Raw genomic sequence first — 21,565 nt, 5'->3', positions numbered from 1 at the left:
TACCCTTTGTAACACTATACAGCCTGGTATTGCAGATTTTAGGCTTTTTGTTTTGTGTTTATCTAACGCTTTGTCTACTCAAAAAATATTTACCAAACACTTGTACCAGTGTGGTTAACATATGACCATCAAAAATGCAGTCCTCACACAATGCAATGATAACTATGTAAGGAACATTATTCATGCACAGGGCTACATAATATATATATACATATAGCATTTCTATAGTTCCTGAATGTTCCTGATTGGCAGGGACAGCTGTATGAGTTCCATTGCTTGTTCTGAGAAATGCCAAGAATTTTAAACTTTTAAATGTCAAATATTTTCCTACCCTTATTTTTCATGTTTCCCAAACTGTGTTAGAGGAGACATACAATAGATTTCTGAGCAAATATGTTGAAATGAACAACAGCAGGCAAGACTTTTTTTCTGAGGATTTTCATTTAGTTTTTGTAATTTATTTCTAATATTGTATGCACGTAAAGTAATATTTTCAAAGTGTTTAAGTGATAATCTTTATGCCATGATAGGATTGTTGTCCTTTACAATATTGCAATATTGTTGGCAAATAGTTTAAGTACATGAAAGTAAAGTGTCCCAATTATTCTGAATTATTGGCAGTCAGAGATCTGGGGTTACTAAAAAACGAAGACAAATCCGGGGTCATAAATACCAGGGATTAAGTATTTAAAGCAGGGAATGAAGAGAGAGCTTTGCCACCTGTTTCACAAAGGGTTACGTATTGTAAATGAGGAAAAGCAAAAGAGCTGCTGGGCACAAGTGAGGCCCATCCCTCTCCACATAGCAGTCTGATAAATTTATCTCTGGCTCATTGGCTGGCACCAGTGAGCAGGGGAAAGATCCAGCTACAGCTATGCCACTGTACAGAACTTTCTCTCCCATCCTCCTCGTCCTCAGCCTGGCATACCCATCAATGGCTCAACACAAACTTCTGGTCTTCCTGATTGATGGCTTCAGATGGGATTACATAAATGATAAAGAGCTTGATCTCCTTCCTGGTTTTGGGAAGATTATTGAAAGTGGTGTTAAAGTGGAATATATGACTCCAGACTTCCCCAGTCTGTCTTATCCCAACTATTACACACTCATGACAGGTGAGTGCCATGCCTACACTGCCAGCTGTTACCCATGCATGCTGCTCCGACAGGTAATATCTGCTTTATGTATGTATAAAAATGCCATATGTTTTTCTTCTTCTGCCTACTTTTTAAAGCAATTTACCCTAAAATGCAAACTTTCTAACAAAGAAAATACTAAAAACTAAATCTGTCCTGAATTGATTTTATGTTTATGATTTATAGACTTCAGAGGCAAAAATGTCCCATTGATAGCTTAACAAATTGGAACTAGCAACTAATCCAGCCAGTTTTTCAGACACTAGTTTGCCAAGAAGTTATGGGTAACTTCCCTGATTAAAAGTAATTCAATAGATCATTTACTTCTGCTGAGTGGAAGCAAAGACATCCCCCTCCCAACAGAAGGTTTATCCCCAGTGATGTTGCTGCAATAAGAAATCTCATACTTTGTTATACTTTTGGCCTAACTAGAAAGCATATTATTTCTATATTAGGCCAAAAAAAAAAAAGATATAGTATTTCATGGTTGCATCAATAGTATTTGATCATTGCCTTAATAGAATTCATTAGAAACATAAGTGGATGATCCTATTATTGATACTTGCTACGGTTTATCCTACCTTTTTAAAGAAAGTGTAACTGGACAGTATAGCTCTTAATGTAGAATATACAGTGCATGTGCAGGCTTAAGTAAAAGAGTTTGGTAAGGTGCTCTGTGGTTTTGGTAAAATTCTACCTGGCAAAAGTACAATATATAGGCAACTGCACCTGTCCTCAGGTGAGTGTTCTGCACATACCTTTGTGTGCATTTGAGAGCATCTATATGCAAATGTTGTATTGTATGTGTTTGTACACAGGTGAGCAAGCAAGTTTGCTTGGGTGTGGGTCTTTGGTTTCATGTAAAAATGTATGATAAAATGTATTTAAGCCCTCTCCCACCAGCAGTGCACTGCTTACAGTTCTGCTTGGCTCTCTCCCATCAGGTGTGTTTACCTGTACTTATGCTATCCTTTGTGACCTGGCTTTTCTCTGTTTCTGCTCCAACTCCTGGCTTGTTAATGAATGCTAATCTCCCTGTGTCCTGCCCTGATCATTGCCAGTCCCTGTCCTTGAGTCTGTATTACCAGCTGATAACTTTTTTAACAGGCCCAGCTCCTCTTTTAAGCTACGTACACACTTCCAATTATTATCGTTGGAAAACGAACGACGAACGTTCCTGCACGATATATATGAACGATCGTATAGCACCGATACTGCACATAGAGGTAACGACACGATCGTTCGTAGATATTGTACACACAATAGATACGATCGTTTGAACGATAGAGGAACTATGTGCACGACAGGAAAGTGAACGGACGTTCATTCATCACGCATGCTCTGACCATGGACGATCAACGAACGACCGTACACACGAACGATGGTCAACGATCGTCGTCCAATCCGATCCGCCGGTCCGGTCGTTCCCAACGAGTTTCCTCGTTCATCGGCGTCGTTGGTTACTTTTTTACGAACGATGTTTTGCCCAATCGATCGTTCATCGTTCGATTGGAACGATAAAAATTGGAAGTGTGTACGCACCTTAAGATTTGTTCACATCTAAGCATTTTAAAGCATCACAATTCCTGTACAGAAGAAATTTTAAATTGTGGCAGTTCGTGTCTGTTTGATTCAATAATGAGATTTGTCAATTTTTTGATGTATCAGTGCATGGTATACATAGATAAAAGCCAAAAATGTATGATTGTACACTGTATACTTGATGATCATGAATGTTTTTGTTATTTGGTAGTACTGACATGAAAGTACTTGCAAGTCAGCAAACTTTACATAGTGAGACATTTGTTAGTTCAACAGTAAACCGTCTGAACCCATTGTATGTTAGTCTGCTCCATACACCAATGGAATAGATGCATCAAAAGGTTGTCGGTCTTCATACAAAAAAGCCTTTACAGTATATAAGGTCAGTTGGATGACCATGACAAGTATTTTTCTGCAATTTAGAAACATGTTAACACTTTGTTGCAAATGAAGCATTTTTTTAGTATTTAATTACAAAACTATTTTTAAACTGTTCTAGAAAAATGACTGCTAATAAATGTCAACTGATTGCTGAGGGCAGTCACAAATAGCCTCTGTGTGTGCTATTTAAAAAATCTTTTAAAATGATCCAAAACTTTTGTTTGATTGTTGTATATTTTTCAGCGCTTGGACAACAGTTACTCTCAGTTCATAACGCCTGCTCATTGTCCAAAGAAAGGTCGACAGTTTTTTCAATTTTTTTTTTTTTAATATCAGAATATTAGATTGGAATTATGATTAGGAATTTGATAAGTTGTGAAGGAGGAAGCAGACATTGGAACATACAATGTTACTTAGCATTTTAGATTAATCTACTGCTTCATAAAACTTTACACAAATTGTTTCACTTTGACCATTGGAATGTGTGAACATGACTGAATATTGTCCCTCTCGGCACTCACACGTTTTCGGAACAACTTTTTCAATATATGAATTTTCCTGGGTAACATGGCAGCATCTTCTGACCAAATTTAACCCCATTGGATTGGATATTTATAAATTTCCTAGGACTGGATTTTGTCCCTTTTCCCTTGTGACCAGTTATCCAGCCAGGTTGGCTTCTCCTATTGAATTAACCTCCTGCTTTGGTCTCGAAATGTAGCTTACTAATGAAGTCCTGTTTCGCTAATCTTGGTGGTGTAGTGCTTACAAGCTAATTTATGCAGCAAGACCCCACCTGTCATTCTGGATGGAAAGGCATTCAATCATCGCTTCCCAGTTTCAGAAAGTTAATGGGGACAATCAACTGAAGCTGCAGAAACCATTTTAAGGGTATGCCCAGCCAGACTATTCTAGGAAAAGCAAGACTGAAGCTTTTATTCATGTCTCCACGCTGTCTCCAGAGGTTATTGCTTCTGATTCAGATCCCTTGTGGGACTGTTTCTTTGCCACTAGTTTGCCAAAGTCAGTAAGGGGGTAAAATATGTGGAAACTCCTCTTCAGAAAGAGGGATCTAGGAATTCCCAGAGCAGAATGTCATCAAAGGGCTTTATTCACCTTCTTTTCCTGGTCGAAGAGGAAGACAGGCCCTCAACCTAAAAAAAAGTCTCAACTACTTTATGGAAGTGGAAATGATGCAGACGCTCAATTCAACAGACCATCCACCGAAAGGACTTCTTGCAGTGGTATTATCCAAGGTTTATCTGCATATCTCTTTCCACCAAGATTTTCAGCACTTTACCAAGGTATTTCTTTCCCCTACTTACAATTCCCAGGGTGACGCATGCACATCATTACCTGGACAATATCTTGGTCTGGCTGAGAATTTAGAGACCATATAGAGTCATTCTTTTAGAATTTCTAAATGAATGCAGCTAATTTATTAATTGGGGATAAACCGTACCCCTTGAAGAATGCCGTTTCTGGGAGTAGGTATGGACAGTAACAGAGTCAAGCTACCAAAGTAGGGAGTCAAGAAAACATTGGTGAGCAACCATTTTTCAGCTTCTGAGTGCCTAAGTCTTCTGGGGACATTTTCATAAACAATCCTGATGGTGAAGTCGGTCCACTGACATCTAAGGCCAGTACAACAGGGCTTCCGAAAGCAATAAAAGTGGGGACATTGTTCCATTTGGTGAAGATGATGTTGATGACAAAATGACTCGGTTAGTGGGCACGTCCCGTGAATCTTCTTGACCACCTAAAAAATAATTTCTCTTATGGTGCATGATCACTACTGAAGCCAGTCATAAAGGCTGGGGAGCTTTTTTGGGGCATATGTGTCCAGCAGGGGTCCCCCAATCTGGGGGGATGTTCTGCTGCAGATGGACAACAAATCAGCAGTTGCAGAGTCAGACGTGTTGAACAAACATCAACAAATTAAAGACTGGGCCCAAGAATATGTTGCCAGCTTGAGGGCAGTATATATCTCAGTGCAGTAAAATCTGTTGCCATTAATCCTCCGATTTCTCCACAAACTGAATTCCCTCAAGGCAATGTGCTTCATCCATGCCTTAGGACCTCCAGGTCACAGTCTAAACGTTGGAAGGAAAGTGTTACTGTATGGGCTGCCAATCAATGGCTTCCACATTGTTGAGAGCAAGGAAACTGCCCACAAGCTGTACGTATTTTTAATAAATTAAAAAAGTTTGTAGAGTTTTCCACTCAGAAGTCTTGGGTTGTGGATGGCTTCTGTCCTGTGCAAGTTATTGAATTTGTCTAAGCAGGCCTCAACAAGGGTCTTGGAGTGAGTCCAGTTAAAACTCTGGTGTTGGGTTTATTAGGTATCACTAACACTAGGTGGGTCATTTAGAAGATTCATCAAAATGTGTAGCCATAATCACCTGGAAACTGACAGTTAAGTTTGTCTTTCTGGTGACAATTTCATCCACCAGGACAGTTTCAGAGTTTTTAAGCTTTTTGCAGAGAAACTCTTTTGTTCTTTCCAGACAGAGTGGTGCTAAAATCAATATTGAAATGTATTCCAAAGATTTTGACCTCATTGCATATTAATAAAGAGATAATTTACTTAAAGAGATTCTGTCAACAAAGCTTTCCTCTGAGGCAGTTTCCTATCCACTGGATATGGGCCAAGTGTTAAGCAATAACCTGGACGTTACCTCGGCTTTCAGATTATGGGAGACGTTTTGTGATACCACATGGCTTGATGAAAGACCAGCAAGTATCTTGCTAGGAAAACATAGGTAAATTGCTTTGGAGAGCCTATTTGTCCAGGGGAGTTCCAGGATCTAAGGGCACACTCTACATGGGCTATGTTTTTAACTTCAGCAGCCCCTCAGTTTGTCCTCTTTAAGATGATTTGTTAAGCAGCAACATGTAGTGATTAATAAAAAGTATTTGTTGAGGACCAAGTTCACCCCAGCCTGCTTCACAACTATACAAATATAGAGCAGTCCTCTAGGTATAAATGTTGTATAATCATAAATAAGATACGTATGTGAGTTATTTGATTAAGTTTCAATTCAATACTACTAAATAGCAAGCAGAGTCTACCATTTTAATTAATTAGACTTAGTATTAATAACCAGTGTGTATTTATAATTAGGCTCTTCACACAGTTAAAAGATCATTCTCATTATGACTTGCCATTATTATTGTTACTTTAAAATAAATACATTTTGTATGTAAAAATACTTTGAGGTGATAAGACATGTTGTGCTTTGTACAGGTCGACACTGTGAAGTCCATCAAATGACTGGAAATTACATGTGGGATCAGAAGACGAATGTTTCATTTGATATTGGTACTAATAAAGACAGTCTACTGCCAATATGGTGGGATGGATCAGAGCCACTTTGGGTTACTATGGAAAAGGCAAAAAGAAAAGTGTATATGTACTACTGGCCAGGTGAAGTATATTACCAATATAATATTTCTCAACGCTAACAATTCTAGGCTTCTTTACAAGAATTGGACATAAAATTACTTAAATTTAAAAAATTTTCACAGCTTAACACAAATTTGTGCTTGACCTAATTAAAGTTAAATTCCAACTCCACCTAAATGGCTGTGCTGCCACCACCCTTACCCAAATACACCGCCTAATGTTTAAGTGAGACTTCTAAAAGGATGGCAGATCCCTTCCAATAGGGATGACTTGATGCATTCTGTGTGAAGTCACAATGTGGGAGCTGGCCCTGATTGATCACAAGTCCTGTACTTCCTATTATTGTATTAGGGTGAGATTGGCATTGAGATAATATTGTCTGTACCAATTACACCATAAGTGTATAAACTATATGAGTCACTGACATTGGACAAGTATGCATATTAAAAAAAAAAGGTCAGGGGAAAAGTACTGGTATTACTATCAAGCAGCTAGCAGAAGAGATCTCTAATGATCATCCTCTGCTTTTTCTAATGGACAGAATTTGAAAACTTCTGTAAGTCTTGTCCTTTTCCCCCTGCTTAAACCATTAATTTCCATAAGCTTCACATATGATGTGCATTTTATGTATTTTATACATGGAATTTACCTGTAAAAACCTTGATTTTGCAGACATTCATATTCCCTGAGACTGTGCCTCCATCTTAGACGTGATGTCAGCAGCCCCAGTAGACTCCAACACCCAGTATTCCATTGGTCCCCTACCTTTCTGATAGCAGGGCCCGGTAACACAGAATAACATTTTTCTGCAGCCCGGTATATGTAAAGCTTACACTACTCTGCTATTCTCAGCAGCTCTGCCTCTTCACACTAGCTGAGAATAGCAGAGTAGTGTAACTGAGCCGGTCTGCTCTCTTGTGGCAGAGCTGCTTGGAATGGCAGAGAAGTGTAATCCTTACATACATTGCTCTGCCATTCTCAGCAGCTCCTGTATAAGCAGTGTAGGAAGAGCCCCACGTGCCCATGCTGGTTGCGCTTCTACTGGTACACTGTCACTTGCTTTAGAGCAGTGTAAGGAGGGCCGGCAGGGCAAACCCCTCCACTTCTGTCATTAGAGGATGTAAAGACTGAATGGGAGCGCATAGCTTCTTGGGATACATACGTCAAGAATCCCATTGGGGTAATGACAGCAACAAGGACACAGACACAGCTCCCATGCTTCTGTTTGCTGACCCCCTGATCTAAGGCATTGCTGCTTCTGACAGTCTTTTCAGAATTAGTGGTGTCCCTACTGTTTTGTCTTCTACGGAGTAATGAAGTTGTAAAGGCAAATTTACTGCTGAAACCTACCATAGGTACCTACCATAAACATATTTATTCCTGTACCATTGTCTTATTAACATGTACCATTAATAGATATGTATTATTTATTTAGGCTGTGAAGTTGAAATTCTTGGCATTAGACCTGAATATTGCCGCGAATATTACAATTTTCCATCTGATGCTAATTTCACCAGGGCTGTGAATGATGCTCTTCAGTCTCTGAGGTAACTAGATATTTACATGCATGCTGGCTGGACAGGGTTTTTAAATTATGTACATTTTTTATGTATATATTCTAAAGGAACAATGTCAAGATGATGTGTATTTGTAGACGTCCACAGCAATGGCCACTCCAGGTTGCATACATGTTCCAGGACATGCTCATGTCACTACCCTGGACATAGTATATTCCTGAGGATTGGACATGGTGCAAGGGCTGACTGTTACCATACATAGCAGAAATCACCAACCACCAGAGAGTGTGAAAGAAAGCCTCTACCATCTATTTCACATAACTCCAAAAAGCCCTGCAGACAGATTAGACCAGGGTTTTGTGGAACCCTAAAGTTCCTTGAGAGGTTGCTAGGGGTTCTGTGAGTAATGAGCAGTTTGTGACTCTCAGGTAAATTTATTAGATCCCAATGATCTTTCTTGCCATCTGTAGGGGTGATATTCTTCAAAACTGACAACCACACTAATGTACTGCGAGTTGTGGAAGTTTAAATAGTAATTTTAGCCAGTGTTCCCTAAAGACACTGAAAGTTACTTCAAGGGGTCTCCCATTGTTAAAAAGGTTGAGAAACACCACATTGGACCAATCAATCAGGTCTGGTTAACAGATACAATTTGAGCCTAGGAGTGAATGTTTTATTTTACCCAAAGCTCTAGAAATCCTCCAGGTTTGCCGCAAAATTGGTGATCAAGGTGTTTGATAGTAATGAATGCTAAAGACCACATTGGGGATCATAAATGTGATGAACACTGGTGATTTGTGAAATTAACTTTTATGGGGTGCAAAACACATCTGATGAAGACAAATGCATATCCTAACAGGCTCCCAGAGGACGTGTTTTTTTGTGATGCACATGTTCACAGCTTCAAGCATGAGCTTATTCTTGTTGCTCTAGGCAGTTACATGACATGTAAGAGCAAAAGCAGATGCTAGAAGACTTCTATTTTAGGATTGCAAGACCGCACTCAGATAGCTATATCTTACCCTGCATGTGTCACACCTGATGTCTGTATAGTAAAGAATCTCCACTCGCCCACTAGCTCAGCTTGTCCTATCAATAATGTATTAATAATGTAATTTCCTGAGTATCAGTACTGTAATTGCTCAATAACAGCTGGATCCCAAGAACTACCTACTTTTCTTCATATTCCTTTATATAACTGTCCACAAATAGACATTGATCACCTCATATATGTAAATGTTTACAGAATATATTTTCATTATTTAGGATTGAAGTTAATGTTTCATGTATTTATTTTGCTTCCAGGAATGGGAATGCTGACATGGCTGGTGTCTACTATGAACGGATAGATGTAGAAGGTCATCATCATGGACCTTGGTCTGAGCAACGTAAAAATGCCACAAGAGCTGTGGACCAAGTCCTGCAAAACCTGGACCAACAAATCAGGGTAACTGAAGTTTTAACCATGTCATAGAAATATGTGCATTGTACCCAGATTAATAGAATATGGGGGAAAAGTTGAGATGTTGCCTATTGCATCTAGTCAGATTCCAACATTTTTAAAGGTCCATTGAAAAGGTTTGCTTGGTTCAAATTTTGGTCCTGCTCATGTAATTATATGTAGCCACTATAAGGACCCCACATTTGTGTCAAATAGCAATTAAACCCCACATTGTTGTCAGTATAGCAATTTTACCCTCACATGGGTGGTCAGTATCACCAACAGATCACCCTGGTGCTGCTTTCTCCTGTGTGAAGTGGGACTCATACTCAAGCATAGTAATCTCCACTTGACACTTTTTTTTCACTGCTGGAATGCAAAGTGTATTTCAGACCCAACACACTGCTGCCCCTCTGGAATGCCCCAATCCTGTCCAACAGGTAATTGACCCGGCCTAGGAAACAGCAGGCCCCACAATGAGGGATGGGGAATTAGACCACAGTAATAAAGTTAAAATTAAGTTTCTTGTAGAATAAAACTGTGTAACAGGATAAATTCAAAGTCTGATTTTAGTTACAACATATTCACTGCATTGGCACCATAGGCTACCATAGGCTACCATAGCATAGGCTACCATCACAAACTCAACATAGCTTTCCTGCCTTACGCTACGTACACACGGCAGATTTTTATCGCCCGATAATCGGCATCCGCCAAATATCGGGCGAAAATCTGCCGTGTGTACAGTCGGTGTCGTCCATGGTCCGAACGACCGTCCTGCCGGATCCACGGACGATGGACGACAACCGATCCTAATGAAAGGGAAGGGGGAGAGCGCGCAGCAGGGTGCCGCTCTGTCGCTCTCCCCCTCCCCCCTCCATAGAGCATTACCGGTGCTGTATGTACAGCACCGTTCATGCATCGTGCACTCCCTTGTCGTTGGAAAGGATCGTGAAAGATCCTTTCCAACAACAAAAATTGCAAGTGTGTACGCAGCTTTAGTTAGATTTGTTGTTTATTAGTAATTTAAATGCTGTTGATTTTGGATTTATTTCAGTGATAATATTTAGCAGAATATTTTGTGATGTAGACACAAATTCCACACATTCTTTCAATGGCTAGCCAGCTAATGTTGCAAGGGACTGAATATTAACCTGCAACAATCATACTGCAGTTAATCTATGTTAAATATTGCCAGGCCAAATCAAAGAAAACCAGTTTTCAAAGAAATTGCATTCTAATGAACACCTTCAGAGGGATCAGGGAAAACTGTTTACAGTAATAAATCTGCAGAGTTTACTGTAATTTTCAGTTTAAAATTGAATGTTATGATGTATCTCTAAACCATTTATTTTCTGTAGCCATTTATTAGTTTTCTAAGTATCTTAGACTTATCCTACATAAGACTATTTTTGTTTCTGTGAAGTTAGCTATCTTTTTATTGTTAGGCATACATTATGTGATTTCTTTTCTTGTTTTTAATAAATTATTCCTTTGTGAATGACTACAGGTCATTTTGTATAATCTATCTGTATTGAAAAACAAATCAATGTACCAAATAAAAAAAAAAAAAATTAACTTTGCTCAGTCACATCCTATCTCTTATGCTATAACTTTCCCTAAATCATAAGCAGGCAGGTACTATCTTTGATGCAGAATTGAGCATGAGCAAAGAATAAGCTTTGGTGTAACAACATAAGGGTGGTGGGTCTACAAGAGAATGCAAAGGGAAATGGCTGGTTGATTGTGCTGAGAAGTGTCTCCAGGACCTTGAGTGAGGGCAGTTTGTCTATTTTCTTTTTAGCTGAATACCCACACAAAATTCCTTCATGGCAAGGGCCACCTGGAAGCCAGCCCAGAGCCTTTCTCATACAGCTACATAACTTGTCACAATTGTTTGTTTTGTTGTTGGTACCTTTTTCTCTTTGATTGTTTATATCCATGTATTGATCAGGATAGCCATCTAACAATTGTAAGGGCCTAAATAACTTAAAACAACTTTCATCCCTCCTTGGCCTGCCTACAGAAAACCCTTGTTACATTGGATGCTGTAGGATGTCTTAAACCACAGCTGGATATGCATTATTGGTAATCAATATATGCAGGTGGTATATCTGTATTGGTACATAAATATCCGGAGTTCTCTTGCAGACAGGCAAAGGTGGATGGCAAGTGAAGATTTACAACTCTGCAACCTGTACTCTTTGAACTATAGCATTGCAATAGACATGTGTGAGAATGCAAAATCCATTTGAACAAAAATCATTGACTCAGGCTCACCCTCTATTTATTGCCTATTAGACTTTTTTTTTGTCCGTTTCCAGGACAGTGGCCTTAAGGATGACTTAAATATAATTTTATTTTCCGATCATGGGATGACAGACATATTCTGGATGGACAAAGTAATAGAGCTTCAAAATTACATTGATTTCAAGGACATTTTACAGATGAAAGATAGAGGTCCCGTGGTGAGCCTCTGGCCTGTGGAGGGAAAGCTCTCTCAAGTAAGTCAGACTGGAAATTAATAAATCACTTAATCAATCTTATTTATCATTAACATATTGGGTGGACAAGATCTGATGATGACTCTAACCGGTGTCCCTTCTCTTTTTGGACATGTAGATAGATTTTTTTTTTATTTTATTTTTTTTGGTGTTGAAGGTATTATTGGCTGAATATTACTGTTAGGGGTGTCATGTTAATGTACAGCACAAATAATATGTTGGCACAATAAAAATACTGTTTAATATTAATGTTTTAATTTGAGTTCCATGTTGCAAGATACTGCAAGCCAGAGGTGACAGCAGTGTCTAAGACTGATGTCTGGAACAGCCAGGACAGCAGAGACAAGTTAAGGGCCTAGAATAAGTTCTTGGTGTGAGCAAGTGAATGGTGGTCTATACAGGTTCCTTTCCCATGTGCATGGCACATTTAATAAACACCATTTAATCTTCAAACCTAGGGGAATGATGGTGATCCTGCACAGGCAACATCATGTATGGCAATGCTATCTTCATGTGTGCCCTTTTATTGTAATGCTGGACAGTCCATACATGCATTGCCAGTTCTACAAAGAGGTGGGGATGCAAGTTAATGTAATTCTTTGTATAAGGGCTAGTTTTTGTGGTTATATATATTTATTTACACACACTTTTTTTTTTTTTTTTTTATTACTGAGTGGTGGAAGGACTACCACAAATGCCAATGTTCTACACCCTATCTTCATTTCAGATGGGATCATTCACATAGGCAGTATTAATGGGTGCTTTTAAGGTGTTCACTAACTGCAAAAGTAAACTCCACAATAATTTTTTAGGCTTCTTGCAGTTCCCAGCAGTCATTTAATTCTTGCTATAGTTGAACAAATGCCTAAACTTTTGCGAAATGCCCATCAATTTCTATAGCCAAAAGCTTACAGGCCTGATTATAAAAAAAAAAAAAAAAAAAATAAATAAACAAAATTACACTTAGGGCTAAGTTTATAAAGCAGGTAATCAGTCATTCCCTCAAACATTCACTGGTGAGAATCTTCCAGATCCATGTGATTCAATGGCAGTAAGTGATTCTCCACCAAGGAATGTCAGATTCACTGTTTGATAAATAAAAGAGCATTCATGTTTTGCATGACCTAAGCTGCTTTTATGGTAATGTGCAATAATAATAATAATAAAAGGAAAATTTCAGTAGTGGATGTGGAGGAGAGTTCATAGGAACACTTGGAGGAATGTTTCTGAAACAGAGACCTGTTTAGTAGCACTGATAAATTTCCTAAATATACTAAATACAAAAAGAACAGTAAAGTTTTTTTTTTTGCATTTTCTATGTTATTTACTGGCTATGTAATAATTATTGACCTGCATTTTTTAAAGCTTCTGCTGAATTCCCTAGTTTCCAAAGCAGGCTGTGTATCTAATTTAGCATTTCTCGACCTTAACATGGAGGAACCTTTGTAATAACTTTTAGGTCCTCAGATCATAGTACATTACATAAAAAGTGGGAACCAGAACTCAAAGAGAGAAGACATATTAGTTTGCTTGTGTGTTACAGATATGATGGTCCGTACCACTACATACATTATATAAACCCTGTTTCTCTGTGCTTTATCAACATGTACATGGGGCTCTGTGATAATAATGTTTAGATAAAAAAGAAATAATGATATTAATATTAAGTGAACCATTGTCTTTCCTAAGCAGGGCAAAGCTACAGATACTCAGCTGTCATTGTTAATGATCCTGTCACTGGTGGCTATTTCCCAGTTATGGGAAGCATATATTATTTATTGGAAACCATAGAATATCACATGTTGTAATGATAGTTGTGCTTTGCAGGTATACAACCAGCTGAAGGATGTACAACACATGAATGTTTATGAGAGAGACCAAATCCCAGACAGATTTTATTACAAAAAAGGAAAATTTGTTTCTCCCTTAACTCTTGTTGCTGAACAGGGCTGGTTCATAGCACAGGTAAAGGTATTTATACTTTTTTCCTTCCATTGCGCTTTTTCCTACAACCAACTAAGCTGATCTGTTTCCACAGAGTAAAGAAAAACTGCCTTTTTGGAATAATGGCACCTTGCCTATGCAAGGCTGGCAGCATGGGTGGCATGGCTATGACAATGAGCTGATGGACATGAGAGGGTTTTTCTTGGCATCTGGTCCAGGTAAATATTTGAAAAAAAGAAAAGTCATACCATATGTTGTCTATGGTTGGTATAAACTAGTATCCGCTTGTTTACCACGTTATAGACATTTCTAAATGGCATGTATATATTAGTGTATTTGTAACAACATAATACATTGCTAGGTTAGAAAAAGAGACATGTCAACCAAGTTCATTTCAAGTTAAAATATACTTTCTCTCATTGAAATGTTGTGGAACATGATTCACCTAATACCTACACAAAGTGCCACATACGCCTTAGTTACATATTGCAGTTCATTGTTAGAATGTAATGTCTTATGCCCACCAATATACATTACTTTATAAATCTGTGTTACATCAATCACTTAATAACGTCTGTATTACAGCCAGTGCTCCAAAGTAGTTAATGTACACAGTGCCACACACCTCTTAGTTGCACACAGTAAGCATGATTTACAGCTCACTGCCTGAGTGACACCTGACACAGATCGGCTGATGACTGATATGCGGACATATGATATAGCATGAAAATAAACTATTAAACACATAAATTTAATTTAGCACTGTCCCACATAATTACACCTAAATATGGACACCCTCATATATTACAGCTAGACCCAATGAGAAAATGTGAACCCTAGGGACGCACTTAACTCACTGTTCCTTATCTATTATATACAATTTTGTTGTAAATATATGTTATTGATCTCATTTGATCCCCTGAGGAAGCTAAATAAGGCGAAATGCATTGGGTACTGTGAGATATCTTTGAACATGTGTTTAATAATTTTGGCACAAAAAAATAGATGTTTTATTGTCACTATATGTATTATGTTTAAAATAGTTGGTCTCTGTTAGAGTCAGGACCATTTTAAAATACTTCAGTAATAAATAGATACCTAATATTTGTCCTTCAAAAGCCTGTCTGTTCCCATCTTTCCATTTATCCATCCAAAATCCAGGCTGGGCATAATTTAACAGAACGATATAACTAGAACCTTCCTATGTATCCTTTTGGGGGGAATTAAATCTTATTTATACCCCAAAGAAATGATGAAAAAAGTTGGTGTAGTCTACCAAAGCTAATATTAGCATCCAAAATGATAGCATATTAAAAAAGTAAGATACTGTGCAGCTCTCTGCACATGTCAGGGGCACACTTTAGGGTCATTGACTATTACTAATAATCCATTTAAATTCCATTCATTCAGATAAATTTGTGCAATAATTAACTGATGATACATTTGAAATGTGCAGCTGCCTTTAATATCCAATTATTCATATTGCCAACACATTCAGGGCTGCACACTCACCATACTCCGGTGGACATTTCCCCAGCAGAAGCAGAGTGTGTTAAAGATAAAAAAATACAATGACTCCTAATTCTACAACAATACAATTATGATAGATCCATCCTGCAGGTTAATGTAAATGACAACAACCAAAACAAAGTTTTTTTCTTTTTCAGATTTTAAAGTGAACTTCCAATCAGCTCCAATCAGATCAGTGGATGTTTACAATGTGATGTGCAAGGTGCTGGCCATAGAGCCCCAGCCAAACAATGGATCTTGGTCCAGAGTAAAACGTGTGCTAAAAAGCCAAGGACAGCCTGTTATACTGGAAAGTTACTTGCTAATACTACTTATCTTTCCAGCTGTAGGAATATGGGTTTAGGTTCTATTTTTTTATTTCGTTTTGTAAAACTAACCGGGATTTTCTAAAACTTTTATGCATATGAACATATTTATATAAATAACATATTTATACTCCAACAGATTTATAGAGTACAGCTTCCAAAGGAAAATTATCTTTTCACTACTCTTTACTAATATACTTTTGCCTTCTGGAAATGTCTGTCTCTATGTATTTGCAAAGGGTGTTCTTGAAATTTTGGCTGTGCTCCCTGGCTTTAAATATTTGATTCTACATAACCTCTTGAGAAAACCGTGCCTACAACCACGCATTAGAAAAATAAAGCAATATTCCCATATGTGCTTTATAATAATGTCTCAGGTGGTCTATTCAAAAAGCAGTGAATTCACTGAAACATTCTCAGGTTGAAAATCAATTAATACTCTTTAAACACATGGACCTGGAGAATTCTCCACCAGGAAATGTTTTAGTAAATTTTAGATTCACTGATTTTTAGAAAGCTCCCTTAGGGTAACATACAGCTGGGAGCCAAGTCATTGCATTGTAAAAGCAGAACCAAAGGAAAAAAAAATAAATAAAATAAAAGCACACTTACCTGATCTGTCCTGGGTTTCTTCTTTGTACATGCTGGGCACCTCAATCTTCATTCTTCTCTTCCTGTCTTTTCGCTATGTCACCCGATCTTACACTGCACAGGTCCGAGATCGAGTGACGTGGGCTGCTGTAAAGGTGGGAAAAAAAAGAGAGCCAATCCCTCTGTGCATGCATGAGATTGGCATCTATTTACACTTAGTTCACCCAAGTTTACTGATGGAAGTGCATATTCTCCAGCCTTGGAGAAATTTTTATAAATCAGGCCCATAATGCCCATTTTTTTTGCTGGCAAGCTAATCAGTGTTATGGTATAATGGCCACTTGTGGTTGACTCCATAAATATAACTACAATGGCGTAACCCTCTCAGTAATAATTATGTAATATAATAAGAATCAATTATATACAGTAGAAAAATAATATATTTATTTCTCCAATAAAAACTATTCATGTTTCTTACAAAAGACACAAACCAACTGACCTACATAATGTGGCAGTCTGATATGGCGTGTTGGGTGCAAAAAATGTTGTCTAATCCATCAGTAATCAACAGAATATACCGTTCAAAACTGGAAACATTACAACCAAATGCATGAATTCTAAAATATGAAAATCCTTATGCATGCGGTTCTGTATGGCAACACCTGTCCCCTATGTGTATGTCTAGATAACTAAATGTTCATTAAATCAGATATCAGCAGGTACTGCCTGCCATTTCATATAAACTTACTAATAAAGGGAAGAATATTGTCTGTAAAGTGTTGTTGTCTAACTCCCTGCCATGCTATTGTGTTGTCATACAGTTAATCATATTAATTTACTGCTTAAACTAATTTATATAGTGTTTTGATCAAGTTAAAATAAAGTTTTAATTTAAAGCTTACATTTGTCTTCTTAGTGGAGGTGTAAGAATCTAATATAAACTAATAATACTATGCAAGTTCTCTTATACCATGCAATATGGGAAACATACATGCTTTATATGAATATAGGGAGAGCCGGATTCTGCTTTTCATCCTGGGGTCTTCTTCTGTGGGGTATATAAAACCTGTGGCTTCTACTGTAAATACCTGATACCTGGACCTTTTTTCAGTGTGCAGCAGGGTATTCCCACCACCACCCCTCTATATCAGCCTTTCCAACTCTTGTACTGGGGCACCCTTAAAATAATTTTTAGGTCTACGGGAACTCCTACCTAATCCAACATTTGGGTGGGTCAAATAGACTTTCGAATCAGTGACCAGAGGAAAGAAGGCTTTGCCTGCCTCTGCCAAGTGGTGTTGGCCCCAGGACTATGCAATCATCGACAAATTGAAGATAGATCATTCACAGTTCCAGGAAGCCCTAGACATTTTTGAAGGATCCCAGGGGTTCCTGCAGCCCTAGATGAAGAGGGTTTTGTGGAATACAGTAAGAAGCTGAGCTGGAAATTTCAGACTGGAATAAAGTGAGCTTCTCTGAATTTAGCACTGATGTAAAGTTTTCTATGTGGAGTTTGCTCCTCACTGATGGATTTAACTTATTGCCTGGAGCCGCCTTTTAGATTTATTGTCCAACCTGTTACTGAATTTGCAAACCAGATTTTTATTTCTTCATAAAATGCTGTGCAATAAATTGGATTTAGGTGAGTATGAGAAATTAAATATATAAAGATCTGAACTGACTTTCCTATGATCCCAAAGTCAGACATAACATATTGATTTCCTACCTTTTGCTACTATTACTACCATTCAGCACCTGCAAGTCATCACGATGATAAACTTTATGGAGGATCTCATATTTCACCATAGCGCCTATAAATAAGGTAAATGTCTGAACACTGCCATTTTTTAGCCTTTTTTATGATTATACTTGTTAGCTGTTGTAATTGTGACTAAATTGATTAAAAACTTTTGTGAGATGGCCCCTAGCAACAAGGGATGTTTTAAACAGGAAACAGGGCCAGCAGGTTAAAAGTGCATCAAGGGTTTTATTCACTAATACTATTTTAACAAAAAAAACAGGCAAAATAAAGCCTGGCCACTTGGCCTCTAACTAACTGTTAGATCCCTTTACTAACAATCCAGCCCAACCTAGTGCTGTGCAGGACTCCAAAGACCTAACCATACAACTTTTACAAATATAGTCTATGTTATTACTCACCAGCCAAGAAAAGAGCCCCAAGAATAAGCAGGCTGAGAGTTTATATCCCCAGCCTAATTTCCAGGATGCATTTCAGGTGAGACAATTATACCTGATCATCCCCAGGCCTCTTTAGCTCCCCCATCTGGCCAAGAAGCTCATTGTCATTCAGCCTGGTACTTCAGCACCCCCTTCAGGTAAAAAGGAAAACTGTCCGATTACACAGAAAAATATTCTGCATATAACCTGTATCTGGGGCAAATGTACCTTTCATCCTGGATGAAACCCTGGGTCTTCATTTGCCAGCTGTTACACTTTCTAAATGGATTTATCACCTGGTTGGTGTTTTACCGGCTTGTGCGGTAAAAATCGGAGCTCTTGCCAATGGTTAATAATTATTAATTAATAAAAAAAAGAGCTGGTATTTTTCCCAACCTTTTTTGTGAGCCACTGACCCTGAAACACGCCACAGACAAGGAGTTCTGAGTGTACTTAATGGTTGTTCCAGCTCATTGAGGTATCAAAGGTACTGAAACCAAAGGATGAGCAAAATGTATCTTGTTTAATGCTAATTCTGAATAATTGACCTAAAGTCTTAAAATCGCAACGGTAACAGACAATAAGCATTTTCAGATGAACCTTAGCAATGGCAGCCCTTCTTCTCCATATACAGGTATTCTTTAAATTGCATTTATATGTATTCATTGGGTAAAGGAATATTAGCAATCTAATATATTGCACAGTAAAAGATCAGTACATGTATAAATGTTCATGTACGGTGCTACATTAGGTTTAATTCAAGCACTGTACTTTATACCCTTAAAAATACTTCTCACACTGATGACAAATTACCCCAACTTCCCCCCTACTTCTTCACACACTAACACTTCTGCTTTATACTGACATTATCTGTGCTCAATGGTAATTTACAGAGAACTAAGCCTATGTCTTCTGTAGCATCATCGCCCTCTAGTGGCTAAGAGTGATACTACAATTGAAGAATAAGTAACAAGACTGCATTTATTCAGGGCAAGAAGTACAGGCTGATGTTCATTCTCTTCTTATGAAAATACTAGTTGCCAGGCTGTTCATGACTTCATTGCTAGAATAAACATTCATCAAGTTAAGGCAGGCTGACTTGCAACCTTGTTCTGGGTTATTGAAGCCATTAGATCAGCATTGGTATTCATTAGATGAATTATTACAGATTTGCTTTAATAGCAGATAACAGGATAGTAAAATGGAAGAAGGCACTGCTGACTTGTTTCTGAAGATTCTATATCAGTTGATCTCATGCTTCAAAGCTTTTGAATAGTTACTGGCCTCCAACATAGGTATGTGTATCAGGTGTTTTATCAAGTAGTAAAACTAAAGTAGGTGTGAAAACCACATAGCCCGCACCCTCCAAAAACTGCAAATTACATCTATCAGTTAGATAGGTCCTCTTTAAAATATCTTCAATACATGTCATGACTTCCTTCCATGTAAAACAGGGCAGTCTGTGGTAGTTGGTCTATATGATCTTTGTGAGTATCCTATCAGCTATTCTATACTTTAGGCAAACCTTTTCTGACAAAACTAGGTACTTTGGGATTATTCACATATTTGAGTTGCATATGGTGTGTTGGTGCAAATAAGTTCTCTTCATTCTGAAAGTATTATACCTTCTCCAGTGCAGTGCATTACAGGGCCACACACTATAGTCCATTGCAGTGGGGCACACATTTGTGTGAATGGGCATTGCATGTGTCCCTGTGTATATATGTGAGAATAAAATATTATGCAAGCACTGCAGTCAATCCAAGATAATGTAATGTATCATGTCAATACTTGTATAGATGGAATGTTTTGTGGTGGTTCTAGGTGGGCCAATTCATTTCAAGGATCTGTGACCCCTTATTAGAGCTAATAAACATTTTTATATTATTTTATAAAGTGTAAATGTGCAACACCATAAAAATATACCTACATGTATACATATATAGTACATACATACATATTTTTATCATGATTAGTGATTCAGACTAGCAACACTATTGAAGCCAGGCAATTAGCATTCTGAGAAGGGTGTCAGAAGTGACAGCATTTCTTCTGTTATAAATATTTTATAGTGTTTTCTGCTTCTTTGCATATAGAGATTTCCTACAGTCAAATGTCACATCAATGTGTGTAAAACTTTAAATCTAATGATAGTGTTTAATTATAAAAGTACATAGTCCACAAGTACACAAGTTGACTGCAATCTAACGTTCCTCAGCTATCCAAAAAAAAGGGCTGCATAGAACTGAATATCTGGAGGACAAATTACAGAATTTTCAGAGCATATTAGTATAATCAGTGCATCATCTTGTAAACAGAATTAAAATAATAAAGAAACACAATATATAATATTAATATTAATAACAACACTAGTATAGCAAAGCACAAAGGTCCCACAAACTAGGACATTGGTTCTATAAGGAAGGAGTGTTAACCACTTACAGTTCACCAATGTACAGAGCAGCAAACATACTACTTTATCTAACGTAATGCTCACAGACTACTTAGTTCTTCATTATTCCGTCATACACTAAACAATCAGTACTGAGAACTGGAGCCTTGGAAAATGACAGTTGGATTATCTGATCAATTCTGTTATTGGTGGGAGAGGAACACCTTTATCTACCGGTATATAATCACACCTTCATGCCTGATATCAAATGTGAAGCCGTTGTTTCTAAATCTTTAGCCATGCACATGTCCTAATTGTCCGATTTGTCAGGGCCTCCATATGGTTTGGACGAGAACAATTTGATCATCTGACCCATGTATATCCACTATATACCTACTTTTGTCCGTTACTGTCTTCCCCATGATGTAGCTATGTATGGTGCCAGCTTTTCTCTGTTTATCTATCCTTTCCTAACTGTAATGATAATGAAAGTATATCACATTTTACAAACATTTAGATCTTGGAATGCAGAGACTGATGCTATTGTTTTTTAACAGTAGTTTTTGTATGCTTGGTTATTTCCTGCAAAGAATGGGCTCCTTAAGCGACCCGGCAAAAAAAACCCTAATGGCTAGTTCCATGTTATACATGAGCTTTACTAATCACCTCTTGGTTGGCCTGTGTCTCTTACCCTCACT

At 37.8% G+C, this 21,565-nt stretch overlaps 1 protein-coding gene across 1 annotated transcript; it reads left to right on the top strand.

Annotated features, from left to right (window-relative positions):
* The first annotated feature begins 845 nt into the window (after positions 1-845).
* On the top strand, positions 846-17,197 carry ENPP6 (ectonucleotide pyrophosphatase/phosphodiesterase 6). Its single transcript, XM_072406122.1, has 8 exons — positions 846-1,115; positions 6,307-6,486; positions 7,901-8,012; positions 9,288-9,429; positions 11,748-11,927; positions 13,755-13,892; positions 13,966-14,089; positions 15,539-17,197. The coding sequence occupies exons 1-8, from the start codon at positions 875-877 to the stop codon at positions 15,742-15,744; spliced, it is 1,323 nt and encodes a 440-aa protein (XP_072262223.1). The 5' UTR covers positions 846-874; the 3' UTR covers positions 15,745-17,197.
* Positions 17,198-21,565: the final 4,368 nt, after the last annotated feature.

Source organism: Pyxicephalus adspersus, chromosome 3, assembly GCF_032062135.1.
Source record: "Pyxicephalus adspersus chromosome 3, UCB_Pads_2.0, whole genome shotgun sequence".
In the NCBI taxonomy this organism is placed as follows: Eukaryota; Metazoa; Chordata; class Amphibia; order Anura; family Pyxicephalidae; genus Pyxicephalus; species Pyxicephalus adspersus.
The sequence above is the reverse complement of the archived record's forward strand: the minus strand, read 5'-3'. Positions and strand labels throughout refer to the sequence as shown.